Genomic DNA, 14,581 nt, shown 5'->3' on the forward strand with positions numbered 1-14,581 from the left:
ATGTGCCTCCGAAAACAAACCAATCAATCCATTTCACATATGCAATATTACAACCTCGAATTCATGGAAGAAAAAATCAACTAAGTATGCATTCACAACACTACAGGAATTCATTCACAAGCAGAAAACTAACTTCTCAGACGTGAGAAACAAACCGAAAAAGGTCTAAACACTTGATTCGCTTCCATAAAAATTAAGCTCATGCCGTCATGCAGCACCTCTGTTGAGAGCTCTATCCAATCTCGTTTCGAAAGGAGTGGAGTGCCAATTAACTTTCTTATCCTGTGCATATAACACAACGTTTTAGTAACAGAAGTCGTCATGAATGCAAATATCTTGTATTTTCAAAGATTAAAAGGGTACTATATTTTCAAAGATTAAAAGTGCACCTCTCTGTACTTGCTGGTTGTGTTTGGTATGCCTTTAAAAGATGGTGCTGCACCAGAATGCTGTGCTGAACCCGAGCTATTCCAGTGGGTACCAACACTCCCTATAATGGGCATCTCATCAGGGCTTCGATTAGGAGACTTCCTTGGGGACGGTGATGCTGAGATTTGCCTCAGCTCTTCAACTGTCAATGCGCCTAATATTGGCCTATCTTCAAAGCTCATCGGAGAAGTGCAGCAGCCTTCTGATGTGGTCGTCTGTGGGGATTTAGTGATTGTCTCGAAGCCACTAAAACTGGTCTTCTTGGAGGTTGCAACTTCAGGAGTACCTATCCAATTTGAAAGACTTGCATCAACCAATGTGTCTTGATTTGCATTTTTTGATTGATGAGACTTTGCCTTGAAACTAGAGGGCGCCTGCCCGAATATGGGCTCTGAGCTAAACGACATGCGAGGAGCCTCAAAGTTCTCCTTCTGTGGCTTCACTACAACTGTCCCTTTTGACTTTGCAGCCTTCCATTGAGTAATATTCTCAACAGGGTTGAGCACTGAATTGATATAATCGCTTCTATCTCTGGCATTGGTTCTTGATCCTAATTCTTTGGCTTCCTCGTCGTCAGGCAGCTGAGTATTCACCATCACACTCTCTACTTGCACCGTGGCTGGAGGTGAAGAGCTTCCTGTCCTCGACTCCATTGATGCAGTTACAACAGGTTCAGACCACACTTGATGGCCAGGAACTCTAGTATTCGTATCTTCATCGGAGTAGTAATCATCTCCATTGTCATCTTCATCATCCAAATCCTCCAAATCGCTATCACCATACTCTTCAGCTTCATCATCACTTTCTCTGGCATTATGATACCTATGATTTGGAGGATAAGATGCAACACTTGATGTGACAGAATCATCCTCTTTAGATAGTGCCTGTGAATGACTTGGTGATTTCAAGTCTTCCTGCTTCTCTCCCTCAGCCACACCCCCTGGCAAGGACTCGATGCTGTCATGGACTCGAACATGCTCGTATGTCTTGACATTTGAGTTAAATGTAACTCTTTTCCTTGGACTCGCGCTCGGACTCTTCTTGGGGCTTGGGATCGGGCTCCCTCGCTCCACCACCTCAGGTTTATTCCTATACTCCAAATTTCAGTAGTTAGGAAAAGGTTAAAGCAAAATGAAAAACATAAATATCACATTTTCTTTCTTGAAAATCAAATACTCCATACTAGAAGATGAATTATGATTCTGTAATTAGTAGCGAGCATAATATCCAATTCGGTCAAAGAAGGCTCACCCCAACTCCAAAACCTCCAAGAGCAAGTTAGCAGGGTTAGTTTCTGCCACAGACCGTTGTGCAGTGATTTTGTTCTCCAGCTGATCATTTTGTGTTCTGTTTCTCTGCACATCACAAAATTGAAATTTTCAGCGTAGAAAACAACACGAAGACAACTGTATAACGCTGAAAACTGAAAACACTTTTCTTCATTCACTAACTTGAACTGAATTGAAGTAGCAGTGGGATCCTACTCCTTAATGCTGCCATACTATTAAATTAAACTAACAGAGAGAGAAGCATGAATAACAAGTTGAATTCCAGAAAAAGGCAAATAGATAATCTGATGAAATTAGGGGAGAATTACTGAAGCTCGATCTCGATTAACTGTAATCGCATACTCGAAATCAACGGAGTATGAAAAGGGAAGCAATCATAAAACCTAGCGAAGCAATCTAAAACCTGATCAATCACATTTTCACGGAAAGTGAATGAGAGAGAAGGAAAGAGTGGTTACATGGCGGTGAGGGCTGGCCCGATGTTTGCGGCGTTTCTGAGGCTTGTCACCACCGAAGCATCGAAGAAAACAACCCATTCTCGGAGAGAAAAAGTGAGGAAAAGCGTAGAAATGATCAGAGATAGGAGAAGAGGAGCGTCTCCATCTCTTACAAAAGAGAGAGAGAGAGCTGAAGAGAGGGGAAAAGGTGGGGGATTGTGGAAACGGTCGATTTTGGATTTAATCATTTAATATGAATCATTTTTTAAGTGACCGTTGGAGATTGACCACTCACAGCCTGTATTCATTTTTATTCCATTCTATGATTCCTTTCAATTATTTAATTCGTTAAAAATACCGAAGTAGTAACAAAGGACTCTCAATCATTTACTGGGGTTTATCATTCAATTCAATTTCATCATTTTCTAAGGTGAAATAGGCAGTTGTTATAAATCAGTGCAATACATTTGGTCCACGGGTATTTGACGATATTCAACATAGTGATGAGCACAAAGAAAAGACATGGAATATTTTATTTTTATTCTCAATTCATTAAATAAAATAAAGTCTGTTTATTCTTATTTATATTAAAAAAAAAAAGAACAGAGAGGATTGGATGAATAAACGGGAGATGCTCGAAAAATAAATTAAATATAGAGGCGCGGCAAACCAATAATAGTGGGATCCCACTTAAACATAAAATAATTTTGTTTTATCTTTATTTTGAATTTTAGGCATATTAACAGTATCTTATGTTTATTACTCAATTTACTTTGTAGCATAACCATTAGTTTGCATGATTATAGTCATATAGTGCTAGAAGTAGCATGCCTTAATTATTCAAATGGAAACTATTGAAATGGAGTTCAGAAAATTCACTAATTTTCAAAGCAATTGATATATACTAATACTACAATCCTTTGCATACAAGGTGAAAACATCAGATATGTATACAATCATAATGTAAAATGTAGATTCGGCTTTTCTATAATTTTGTTATATTCATATGCCAAATGTAGTAGGTTTCCAAAGTTGGTGTATTTTTGGTGATAATAGAATGTGGACAAGGAAAATTAATCAGGATGAAAATGGCAAGATTTGGCATGCAGCAATGGATTCCAAAATCCATGTATGTGGAATGAGCCGAGCATCTATGTTTTTCGCCACATCCCCTGCTTCTGCAGCTCTCTTCGACAAAACAAAACTTGCTTCCGTTGCTGAACACCCTTGAGGGTTATCGTGATTGTAAACTACTAACGTTGTCGAAAAATCTTCAAGACTTTGCCTTTCTGCAACTGCATCCTCCATGCTCTCAATAGTGTTGCCTCCACCAGCTCTGATTAAACCTAAGAGATCGTTCTTGTAAGACGGAACAAACTCGCCATTGAAGTAAAAGCTCAATCCATGGAAAAGCTTTGGACCCTGTCCAACAAAATATATCACACTGATAATGTCAAGAAAATTATATCAAGCAATCAATATGCCATATCCATCAAGTGTAGATATTTAATGAAAATTGTTCAACAATTAAGAATTCATCACTGGTTTAGTAAGTGAACTTACATTCTCTGATGCTCTCAACCTGCCAGTTCTTGGGCCATCACGAAACCCGTGATTGTCCAGGTTAACTTCATAAGGTTCTTCATCAACAGGATGATTTGCTTCAGCACAAGCTTTAACCCCTGCGGGAAATATGGGGAAAAACCAGTAAGTAAATCCCCAAGCTTACAGTCTTAATGATATGATAAGCTATACTTCAAGGTTTCCCAGGCTTACAATCCATGGAGAGGACCCATTTTCCATTTAAGATAGCCATGAGAACTTTCAGAGTTCTGCTACATGCACCGTTTGAATCTGTAGCTGCAATCACATGGGTGACATTTGGGTTCCAGAACTTGTACATAGTAGCACCAGTAGTTTTAGCTAAGTTAGCCACCAAACACTGAAATGTAAGAAGAAAAAACAGGAAATTAGCATCTGAAACAAAATCATACTTAAATGTGCATATTCATAAAAGGTGAAGCAAAAGAAATAATCTCTGTGAAACGTGATGGATGACGTGTTTTTACTAAATTAACATAAAACAGAAACCAACCTTATCCTCCGAAGATAGAGCAGATCCACACAGAACCAACTGTTCAGGCTTACTTAGGGAGGTTGAGAACATATTCAACTGTTCAGGTGTACTGCACGTGCACAACAATAGAAGATTATAAACAGGTCATTACCTCTTCAACCGTTCCCAGCCCAGTCAGTGCAGTGCTATCAAGAAATTTATGAAAATCAACTTAAATTTGTTAGACTCCTAGCATTCTTTCTAATCTCATTAGATTAAGCAAAGGTCACTTACACTTGTGCAACAGCTATTCAGTAGAATGTTAAACAACATTCATAGAAAACCTACACATGGTATTTAGGAGGACTATTTAAATAATTCAAGTTAACACACATCCTTCTTTAGTATCTCCTATTTGCTGGAAAGAGTAAACATGTTTACCAAATAGTGGGAACACATTAAGTTAATGATATGTTAGATGCTATGGACCAAGAGAGATTAACCAACAGTGAGTTGTTATTCTAGCTAAGAGTTTAATATTCCCATAAAATGATGAATTACAATACTGAATAAGTAATATGAAGAAACTTCCTTACATTTCAATGGGCACAGAACACTTTTCTTCAATGGGACGCTTTCTGGAGTTGGACTTTTCACTTGGAAATTTAATTGATTTATGAGCTGGACAAAGCATTAAAAATTCACCCTGTGCATCACATGCATGTTTATAAGGGATCAGACCGAGGGGATCAAACTAACTGAGAGGACAAACAAAATATAAGTATTACTAGGAAAATATAGCCAACTTACACAGTCCCATCTGCAGCCTAGCACCTCCAGAGCACAAGGAACATGATAGCTTCTGCGGCAGGACTTTGCAAAGCAGCCCAAAGCTGCACCCTTCAGTCCACAACCACTGCACTTGAGCTTAGAAGCTCGCGCTAATTCAGACTCCAAATTCACAATAGTGTCATTCACAAAATAGACCTGAGGGGCCCTGTAATAAAAAAAAAATTAACTACATAAATTAAGTCAAGGTTGGCTGCTTGAGCATAATTGCACTTTTTATCAGGCATATATTGATGAAATGGACCAGCATCTAAAGGAAATGCATGTCCCAAACCTTTGAAATATGCAATAAAAATGAAGAAACTTTAAACAAAAGCCAGAAGCCATAGCAATCCAAAATGATTATGTTAGACATACTTTTACAATTGGCCGAGATATACTGAAACTTCTAGCAAGTGAAATATTTATATTGTCAATTTTCCATATTCCTACATTTTCTTTATAGTTTCCAAAATGTAAGACATATTTTTACAGATCATCCAAAAAATATGAAATTTTTTTATGAAGTTGTATATTTATACTGTACTATCACACATTATATTACTAGCTCAAAAGAGTAAAGTTCACACAGTTGTTACTCCTCCTGCATACATAAGGATCCAATACCAAAATGTAAGCAAATTAAAGGTTAGTATAAGAAAATTTCATACCATTCTATGCATTTAATATGGACAGGAATTGTCTTGGAGTAAGCTGCTTCTTCTCTCGCTACCTCCTTTCCACCAGCATAGTGCAGCATATGGCCAGTTCCCTGCCACAACAATTCAAGACATTAGACATGTCAAACCTAGAGTAAATCCCAGTGACAATCTGGCAACCTTCAGAAATATGAAAATAACAATAACGAAGAGTATAGATCAACTTCATATCAAGGGAACTAAAAACATAATCTTTGTAAAAATTACTTCTGTTATCTTAGAAGAATGGCAAAGTGCACAAATATATCCATCCACATTTGATGCATCCCGTGGTGCAGTTGAAGAAATGATGGAAGCATCATCTGTAGATTTGCAGTCCTCAAGCTTAGAAGCAGCAGCAGCATCAGAATGAGAAACTATTTTCTGGCTGAACGTGTGGCTTTGCAAAGCTGCACCAGACGGTCCATAATTTAGCTTCTTTTGTCTCTTAGGTTCCCTTGCATGATAAGTGCCTTGTGTATCCACCTGACCAGAAACTATGCCTAATTGATCTCCAGCAGAGCTCTTAACTCTAATTTTACATACATCCTGTAGATTGAGCTATGGAGCATTAGAGAAAACAAGTGCATGATGTGTCATCACATCAATCCAGCAAATGATTGGAGTTATTTACAGCTGCAACAGACTTTACAAAGCATGTCAAGATGAAAATGAAGCCTTGAAGCTCACCTCATTTCTACAACCTGGACTGCTATGTTGATCTACATGTTTGGTATCAACAGAGGAAGGGGAGCTGCCAGGCCAAACTTCTAGAGCATGATTCACATCTAATTCTTCTGATACAGAACACTTAGCTGACTTAATACTACTTGGAGCGGGGTCAGGGCAGTTATCATTCGTTTTAGACGCCATCACGCCAAGGTTATTTGTCACTTGGTCAGTTACAATAGATCTCGAAACTGGGATATTAGAATCTATAGAACCGCAAATCGACATAAAGTAAGTATTTCAACATTATAATCTTCAGTAGTAGTTTTCTTCTTTCCTTTGTTATTACTTACCAGTAGATATAAGCGGCAAGATCGAAGAGTTGAAAGTAGCATCCAGATTTTTGTAAATAGCCACAATGCTCTCCATGTGAAAGGCTGGTCTGATTTCTGCAAGACAAGTTTTTTATCACCCACCAGTTGAATTTACAGTTATGAAACCAGAAATACCAGCTAGAGACTGAACTTGACATTGCTTGACTGAAATTAAAAAGTAAAAACAGCACCTTGATTGGTAAAACGCTGCTGACATGCGGGGCAATGGCTGCTAAATTCAACACATGAACTGCAAGAATAATTGGGTAAAATCAGGGATCCAAAAAACGAGAGGAGGCTAAATTTAACAGGATTAGTCAACTCACTTGCAGAAAACGTGATTGCATGGAAGCAAGATCGGCTTGTTAAGCATGTTCAAACTATAGGAAGAGAAGAGGAATGTGAGGATTCATTTTTCAAACGCACAATAATACATAGAATCTAGCAAAAAAAGGAATGAAATTGGTGAAAATGGAGAGAAATGTGAATTTTGAGATAAGAATAATGTACCATAAAGCGCAATTGAGCTCGAATCGAAGCTTGTGGAGATGAAAGATGCAGGGATTAAGCGACCTGGCGACGTTCTGAATCTCAGACATTGCGATTCCTTGTTTTTTGTGGAGGGGAGGGTTGTTTAGGGTTTAGCAGCAGTGGTGAAGTGGAAATTGGTGTTGGACTTTATGGGGGAAGGGAAGGGGATGAGGATTCAAAAATAAGCGGGAAAAGCAGCTTCTTGGCGGTCTTGCCTTTGGAAATTTTCAACTCCCGCGGACCGCCCGCCATTAATCTACTACTCCATTAATTCAGTCTCTGAAAAAGTTGGGATCCTTAAATTGAAATATTCAAATTTCAGATTTACTTAAATTTATCCCTATAGCTTTGTGAATGGCGTAAAACATTTTATCAATACATTTTCCAACACAAATAATTTTTTATTTTTTCTCTTTCCACCTATGCTTCACACAGGTTAGTAGGGATCATCTGCGACTTTTCCTACAACATCCCCTACTCCACCCTTCACAAACATAAATAATGGGCCCACCATCATATTTTATGTTTGTGAGGGGTGGAGTAGAGGATGATATAGGAAAAGTTGTAAGTAATCCCAAGTGCAAGTCAGTATTTACAAATATAAATTTTTTGGAATGCCTAAGTGACGCGAATGCAGTTGGCGACGTCAAGCTACACGCCGATTCCAACTTCCTAGGTCCATGGATCGTTGGGGTTCAAGAAAGGTGCTCAAGGTAGAAGAGGTAATGCTTGAGGCGGAGACAATACTAAAAATCGAGGCCAAGTCGGCAAAGGCATGAGTTTGCATGATCCGGCGGAGAGATTTGAACTCGTGAGTTCAAGGTTACTATAGCTCCACTCTGGCAATACAACTCATTGATAGAATATACTTATAACATTTTAATACATAGAAATGTGTGAACAAAAAAAATATTCATATTGATGACAGCATGAATGTTAATGTGAAATTGATAGTGTGAGAGGAAAATAAAAAATGTGGACAACGAAGGTGAGAAAATAACAAAAGAAAATTAATTAATAAATTAGGAATTACTCCCTCCGTCCTTGATTAAGAGTCGCACTTTTTTATTCCGGTCCGTCCCTAATTAAGAGTCACACTTCATTTTTGCCGTAAATAGTAATTAAGTCCCACATTCCACTAACTCAATTCACTCACATTTTATAATAAAACCAATATAAAAAAAATGAGCCCCACATTCCACTAACTTTTTCAACTAACTTTTCTTCATATTTCTTAAAACTCGTGTCCGATCAAAGTGTGACTCCTAATCAGGAACAGAGAGAGTAATTTATATTTTTAGTAACTACTATAAAACTAATTCCGGTGGACAAATGGAAATGAAAAAATGAAACCAATTCATTTTACACAGAGAGAGTATATTTTATCCAAATTTTCTGTAAAATATTTTAAAAGTGGAAATGGCGCGGGATTTCTTTGTACAACACGGTCAAGTTTAAGAACAAGGCAAAGCCGGCTCTCTTTGGCCTGCAATTGTTCTTTCAACGAACAAACCAAAGCATTTCCCTAACATTGACAACGAGAAAGCGACATCTATGTCCTATCTACAAATCAATTTATTCTCCAAAATTTCCTCAACAAATTATAATTCATCATACCAATGGACTCCACCTCCAGGCCTAGATTTCGCTTCAGAGATCACAGGCAAGAAATGGCCGACGATTCCTCGTCCGAGGGTCACACCACTGCCGATTCCTCTTCCCTTCACACCGACGACGACGACCAGCCTCACCTCCACTCCATGACTGCAAAGGTCACTCTCTCAAAAACATTTCTCCATTAATCATTTCAACTGACTGCCTTTTTCTTCTTTGTATCACAGGGTGTCCAACATCTTTGTTCTGAACTTCTCGAGATCAAGCAAGAATCGGATCACGATTTTCAGAAGAATATCTTTTCAAACTACTCTGCCTTCCTCATGTAAGTCCCACCATTCGATACTTGGTCATAGTTATGAACTAAAATTGAGTAATGCAGGATAATGAAAGACATACAAGTCTTGCAAACTGAATTGCTGGGATTGAAAAGCCAGGCTTCATTGCAAAAGAGGCTTGTTCAAGATTTTAGTGATAAAATCTACTCAACTCTTGTGTCTGATGATACTACCATGCTTCGAGAAACTCTGCCTGTTGAAATGACTGTATTGGACGTGCATGCACAGAATGTGTCCGATATCTTGGATTCTCTCGTCTCTGAGCGAAGGCTAGATGATGCCCTGGCTCTGCTCGAAGTGGAGAGCGAGTATGTCCAGTATCTACGGCCAGATGAATATTCTTCGGAACAAATAATGTCTTATAAGTCGACTATATCTGGAAAACGGTCTGCCCTTGCTGACCAGCTCACGCTGGTAGCTAGACATCCGCGGGTGCCTGCACCGGAGCTGCAGAAGGCACTGCTCGGATTGTGCCAACTCGGAGAAAATCATCTTGCAAACGAGCTGCTGCTTCAGTACTATCACTCAAGGATTGCTTCTGGTGTATACAATCTGCAACCTTCAAAGGGATTATTTCCAAATGTGTTGTATATTCAACAAGTGGCAAAATGTGTGTGTTCAATGATCTCTCAAGCTGTGAGGAGTTATGTCTCGTTGAATGGAGAAACGCACCCTTACTCTTTGGAGCTAACTCGGTGGGCAGCAGAAGAGATGGGACTGTTTGCTGCTTGCTTCGTCAGGTACATTGAGTCCATCTCCGACATAAGTGGTAGGTTGTCCGCAGCTGTTGATGCTTTGAGGATAGGGATCTCATATTGCTCGCTGCTGGAGACTCAGAGAATCCTCGTGAAGCATTCGTTCTTGGAGCTCGTTCGCCCCTATATAGAGGGAGTCATGCAGCTCCACATAGACCATTTGAGTAGAGTCATGAGTGTGGTTGCCTCTACTGACACATGGGTTTTAGACAGATACTACGTATCGGGAATCATGACAGGAACGAGTAGCGCCATCATTGATCAACACCCTGAATGCTTCTATCTCACCAACAGTGGCAGGAAGTTCGTGACATTGTTCCAGTCTGTCGCGGAGGAGATTTCACCTCTGATCGCGTTTGAAATGGAGAGCTCGGTTCTGAAAGGAATCATGGACTTATTGACAGCTTACGTTGTCATACTCGAAAGTGCCATCACTGGTGACACAGACGCTGTGGAGAAAGAAGGGTTCAAGATCAACTTGCCAGAAACTCCCACTCAAGGAGTTATCATTCTAGCCAATCTGTCTACATTGGTGCAATTTTCCTCGAGCATCATCCGAAACCTCTTTGATGGCGTCCACCAGCTGGAATTCGAGATGGACAGCTACGCAACACTCGTACAGGACATTTACAGTCGGCTCAAATCCTACTTTCTTGATCATTTCATATCGAACATCTTCTCACCAAATGCTGGCCATGAATCCAGTCCAGAGATTCCCGACGATAGCTGTAGATATCTTGATCTGACTCCATCTGTTCCATACCTGGTATGCTTATGTTTTGGTCTTCAATTAAGCAAACAATATTGAACATTGTGGTGCATGATCTACATCACCAGGAATTGTATTTGGAGATAAAGAAACTAGAGAAGCTCGAATGCATCGACGTGGGATGGCTGATGAGCCTCTTCTCGGAGGTGATGGACGCAACATTCGAGTGGATCTCCACTAAATCTGAAATTTGGACAATAACAGAGAACTTGCTTCTCAATCGCACAAAATTTGTGCAGGTATATATGCTTACCTTTTCTTGGTTATAATTACTCCTAGTTTTGCATATAAACCAATTTTGTGTTTCATAAAAAACAGTTCATTTTGGACACTCAATTTCTGGTGGAAATGGCAAGACATGGTGATTACTTATCAGAAAAGGCGAAGACCATCTCAGACAACATGATATTTCATGTCGAAACATCCTTCCTTTCGGCTGGTCTGAGCCCTCTAAGGTGAACAATATGCCCATAAATTTGTAGAATTACTCATTGTTAGTCATCGTGTTTATATATAGTCGGAATTTGACAGAGATTCGAATGACGATGAGTGGCCTGCAAACATGGCTACCGCAGCCCTTCAGAAGCTGCAACAACTTCTTGAAAATGAGGATGCAGCAGACGAAGAAGGATCCTCGCATGAATCAGTGATTGAAAATGCCATTCAAACAAACACCGAAATTTGATAAGCAGCAGATAACTTCACACATTTTTAGACTACTTTTTCAAACTACATATGAGGATAAAATCCAAATTATCAGAAACCAAGCACCAAATCCATTGGAATAATGACAGATCCAACTTTATACAAGTTATTAGCATAGTAGAGCCTTCATCCAAATCTCACATGGTCGGATCTCCTGTCAAAGAGACACTCATTCTTCACCTCATATTGTCACGGCGCCTGACGTAACGTGTTCTGTCATTGTATCTTGGTCTGTCTTGAGCTCTCTGAGGCACAGGCTCCACTCTCCTCTGCCTCTCTGGAGACCGTTGAACTATCTCTCCGTTAACAAATAGCTCAGCTGTCAAACCAAATACACAAATATATTCAAGTCAAGGTTGGATTTTGTATGATGGTTTGGCCTACTAATGTTAATTACACAATTTCAAGTTCTATAATACTCCTATTAGCCTATTGCATTGAACTTGAAACGAAACTTACATACAATACACACATGAGTGCTTAACACATAACTAGGATTGAACTTGAAACAAAACTTATCTACACACAAGTGCTTAAGAAATAACTAGGGGGATTGACATCTTTTAACCAAGACAGAAAATCAAAAAGCTTCAGATTATAAGTACTATATTCTAATTTGGATAAATATCTCTTGCCTTTTTAAGATGGAGTATTAGACAACTGATTCTCAAGATTTATTTCATTGTATGTAAATTAAGTATATTTACATACCAAATCTTAGGACAATGTCAATTAACAACAACTTTTGATTTTGCTCGAGTTGTCAAGTAGAAACAACTAATCACATATTCAAAATAAGTAGTGGAGTACCTTATAATCTTTCAGTGTTTTGGACTTGGATTATTTATAATTAAATTTTAAAAAAAAATATGGATGCCCATACATTAGAATATAACTATAAGATAAAAGTATAGTAAACACTTCACTATTGACATAGATGAATGACCCCCCATTAAAGTATAGTAAACACTTCACTATTGACATAGATGAATGACCCCCCATTACCCCCAAATTAAGATTATCACATGATTTTAATTGATGATAAACTGTACACAATATCACTACTCAATGCCATTTCTCAGACTAAATTAGTAAGAGATTCTATAAAAGCAAATATGTTTAACTTGAAATGAAACTGCTCCACACATACAAGTCCCAATATTAAGATTGGATGTTGTATTGGACACAGCAAAGAAAATCAATTAACGAAAGATCAAAGATGTGAGATAGCATATTTAAATCTGGACCAAACATCAGTCCTTAATTGATTAGCTAATGAAGAATGATCCAGGACATTAGTGAAGTTCACCTTCTAAACATATCTTTTTGGAGTGAGTAAATAACTTCATGAAAAAAAATTCAAAAACATATTTTACATTTTGGATAAAGGGGTACTTAGCAAATGATACTTAAATTTTAGATGCGACTAAGAATTTAGGACTTGCATAATTCTCAAGCTCAAAATACATCTTAGAACATTGTTAATTTTTATCATAAGATCTGCAACCTTTTGGTTCAGATAAAGGTTTAAAGAGGAAAAAAAAGTGACACTTCATAATTAGGAAGACAAAAATAAATTTTCATAGTTCTGGACTAAAACTGAATCTATTAAATTAAAATTTACATGGATGATACTATAATATGAGAGTCGACGCTCAACCATTTAGAATAGAAGAAAATAAGTAAAAACAGCATGAATGAATCAGCATAGAAACATACTCAAGCCTAAACGAAGAGGTTTTCCCTAAACTTCAGATACCATGTATCAATGTAATGCCTCCAATATTGGTGAATAGTAGTATATGCTAGAGATTTCTGATTTAAAGTTAAAGGTAGACTTCAGAAGACAACTTTTCTATGTAAGCAGCAACTATGCAACCTCTCCAACAGTGCATGCAAACAAATATCTATACTCCAAAATTCGAAAGAATAGTACTAGTATAATATTATAAACATTTAGAAGATTTACCTCCATAGTCCTTGTTTTCAGCATCAACATAAGAGTCGGGGAGAACGAATAGAACACCAGGCAAACCTGCATAGACAAAGGGATCAACAAAATATAATCAAAGCAAAAGAAGATAATTAAAAGCGCAATGGATAAACCAACTTCAAGTCAAGAAAATTAAGCACCAACCTTCGAGCTTGTTGGAGGTTTCCTCATCAATTTCACATCCAAACCCAAAGTACCTCTCACATGACACGTTATAAATCTTTTTCTTAGCCTCCTCCTCACTGCAAGAAGCACAATTGTTAAACATCGAGCATTATCATTAAAGTACACATCACACGAACAAAGATTAATAAGAAAAATCAAAGGAAAAAATTTAAAATTCAACATTCATAAAAGAGACAAGAGCCCAGTTTTAACATAGTACTCCTATATTGATTATAAAGTAGCATACGCAAACCAGAAATCAAGTAATAACTACAGCTTCGTAACAACGCAAGGCGGAAAATGAAACAAAAAATTAAATTCAATTATTAGGGAATCAGGGAATATCATAAAATTAACCTTCCAAGTACTTTAGCTAGGGTTTGAATGTAGCAATCAATCATCTGCTGTTTGGTAGCGCCTTCACCGCCGGGCTTATCCATCACAATAAGCCAGTGCTCATAGTCACAGCCAGGGAAGAGCGGCGCCATCTCCGTGGGCGGGCGGTCGTTGAAGTTCGAACCGGAGTTCAAAGGCGAGTATGAGGAGCCAGATCGGTTGACTCGGCATCGGACCGTGTTGGCTCTGGCGGGAGAAAGCACGCGAATCGAATGGGATATGGCGGGTGCAGCTGCGCGAAGAGCGGAAATTCGGACGCGGCCAAAGCCGGGGAGGGGCGGGAGACCGGAGACGGTGGAAAAATGCAGGCGTTTGGGGAGAAAGGCGGCGGCTGACCGGCTGGTGAGGATCGATCGGGCGATAGTGGCGGCCATGAATGTGGGTGGAGAAGAACTCTGAGTTAGGGTTTATGGGATGGGTTTTGGATAAAAGGGGAAACGAAACGGGAGTATTTATCGAGTTGCAGTTTTGTGAATGTGTGATGGAAACTACGATATTTCGTATTTTGTCGTATTATTTTTTCCCCTCTTTAATT

The 14,581-nt window shown here is 38.7% G+C and overlaps 4 protein-coding genes across 4 annotated transcripts; 1 reads left to right on the top strand and 3 right to left on the bottom strand.

Moving 5' to 3' along the window:
- Nucleotides 1–3: 3 nt before the first annotated feature.
- Nucleotides 4–2,368, bottom strand: LOC125218224. The gene is made up of 4 exons (XM_048119860.1): nt 2,177–2,368; nt 1,681–1,784; nt 390–1,518; nt 4–282 (listed from the first exon to the last, which is right to left on the bottom strand). Exons 1-4 carry the CDS (start codon nt 2,252–2,254, stop codon nt 208–210), a joined length of 1,386 nt encoding a protein of 461 aa, XP_047975817.1. The 5' UTR covers nt 2,255–2,368; the 3' UTR covers nt 4–207.
- A 712-nt stretch (nt 2,369–3,080) lies between these two features.
- On the bottom strand, nt 3,081–7,595 carry LOC125213634 (BRCA1-associated RING domain protein 1). The gene is made up of 13 exons (XM_048114283.1): nt 7,291–7,595; nt 7,107–7,160; nt 6,972–7,030; nt 6,760–6,855; nt 6,428–6,672; nt 5,966–6,286; nt 5,711–5,811; nt 5,022–5,208; nt 4,808–4,917; nt 4,251–4,341; nt 3,932–4,097; nt 3,719–3,837; nt 3,081–3,577 (listed from the first exon to the last, which is right to left on the bottom strand). The coding sequence occupies exons 1-13, from the start codon at nt 7,377–7,379 to the stop codon at nt 3,233–3,235; spliced, it is 1,983 nt and encodes a 660-aa protein (XP_047970240.1). The 5' UTR covers nt 7,380–7,595; the 3' UTR covers nt 3,081–3,232.
- Nucleotides 7,596–8,930: 1,335 nt separating this feature from the next.
- On the top strand, nt 8,931–11,472 carry LOC125201445 (exocyst complex component EXO84B-like). Its single transcript, XM_048099557.1, has 6 exons — nt 8,931–9,083; nt 9,153–9,250; nt 9,308–10,784; nt 10,856–11,026; nt 11,106–11,226; nt 11,321–11,472. Exons 1-6 carry the CDS (start codon nt 8,931–8,933, stop codon nt 11,470–11,472), a joined length of 2,172 nt encoding a protein of 723 aa, XP_047955514.1.
- On the bottom strand, nt 11,450–14,507 carry LOC125201444 (multiple organellar RNA editing factor 2, chloroplastic-like). The gene is made up of 4 exons (XM_048099556.1): nt 14,008–14,507; nt 13,630–13,727; nt 13,462–13,527; nt 11,450–11,811 (listed from the first exon to the last, which is right to left on the bottom strand). The coding sequence occupies exons 1-4, from the start codon at nt 14,418–14,420 to the stop codon at nt 11,669–11,671; spliced, it is 720 nt and encodes a 239-aa protein (XP_047955513.1). The 5' UTR covers nt 14,421–14,507; the 3' UTR covers nt 11,450–11,668.
- Nucleotides 14,508–14,581: the final 74 nt, after the last annotated feature.

This window comes from Salvia hispanica, chromosome 1 (assembly GCF_023119035.1).
Source record: "Salvia hispanica cultivar TCC Black 2014 chromosome 1, UniMelb_Shisp_WGS_1.0, whole genome shotgun sequence".
NCBI lineage: Eukaryota > Viridiplantae > Streptophyta > Magnoliopsida > Lamiales > Lamiaceae > Salvia > Salvia hispanica.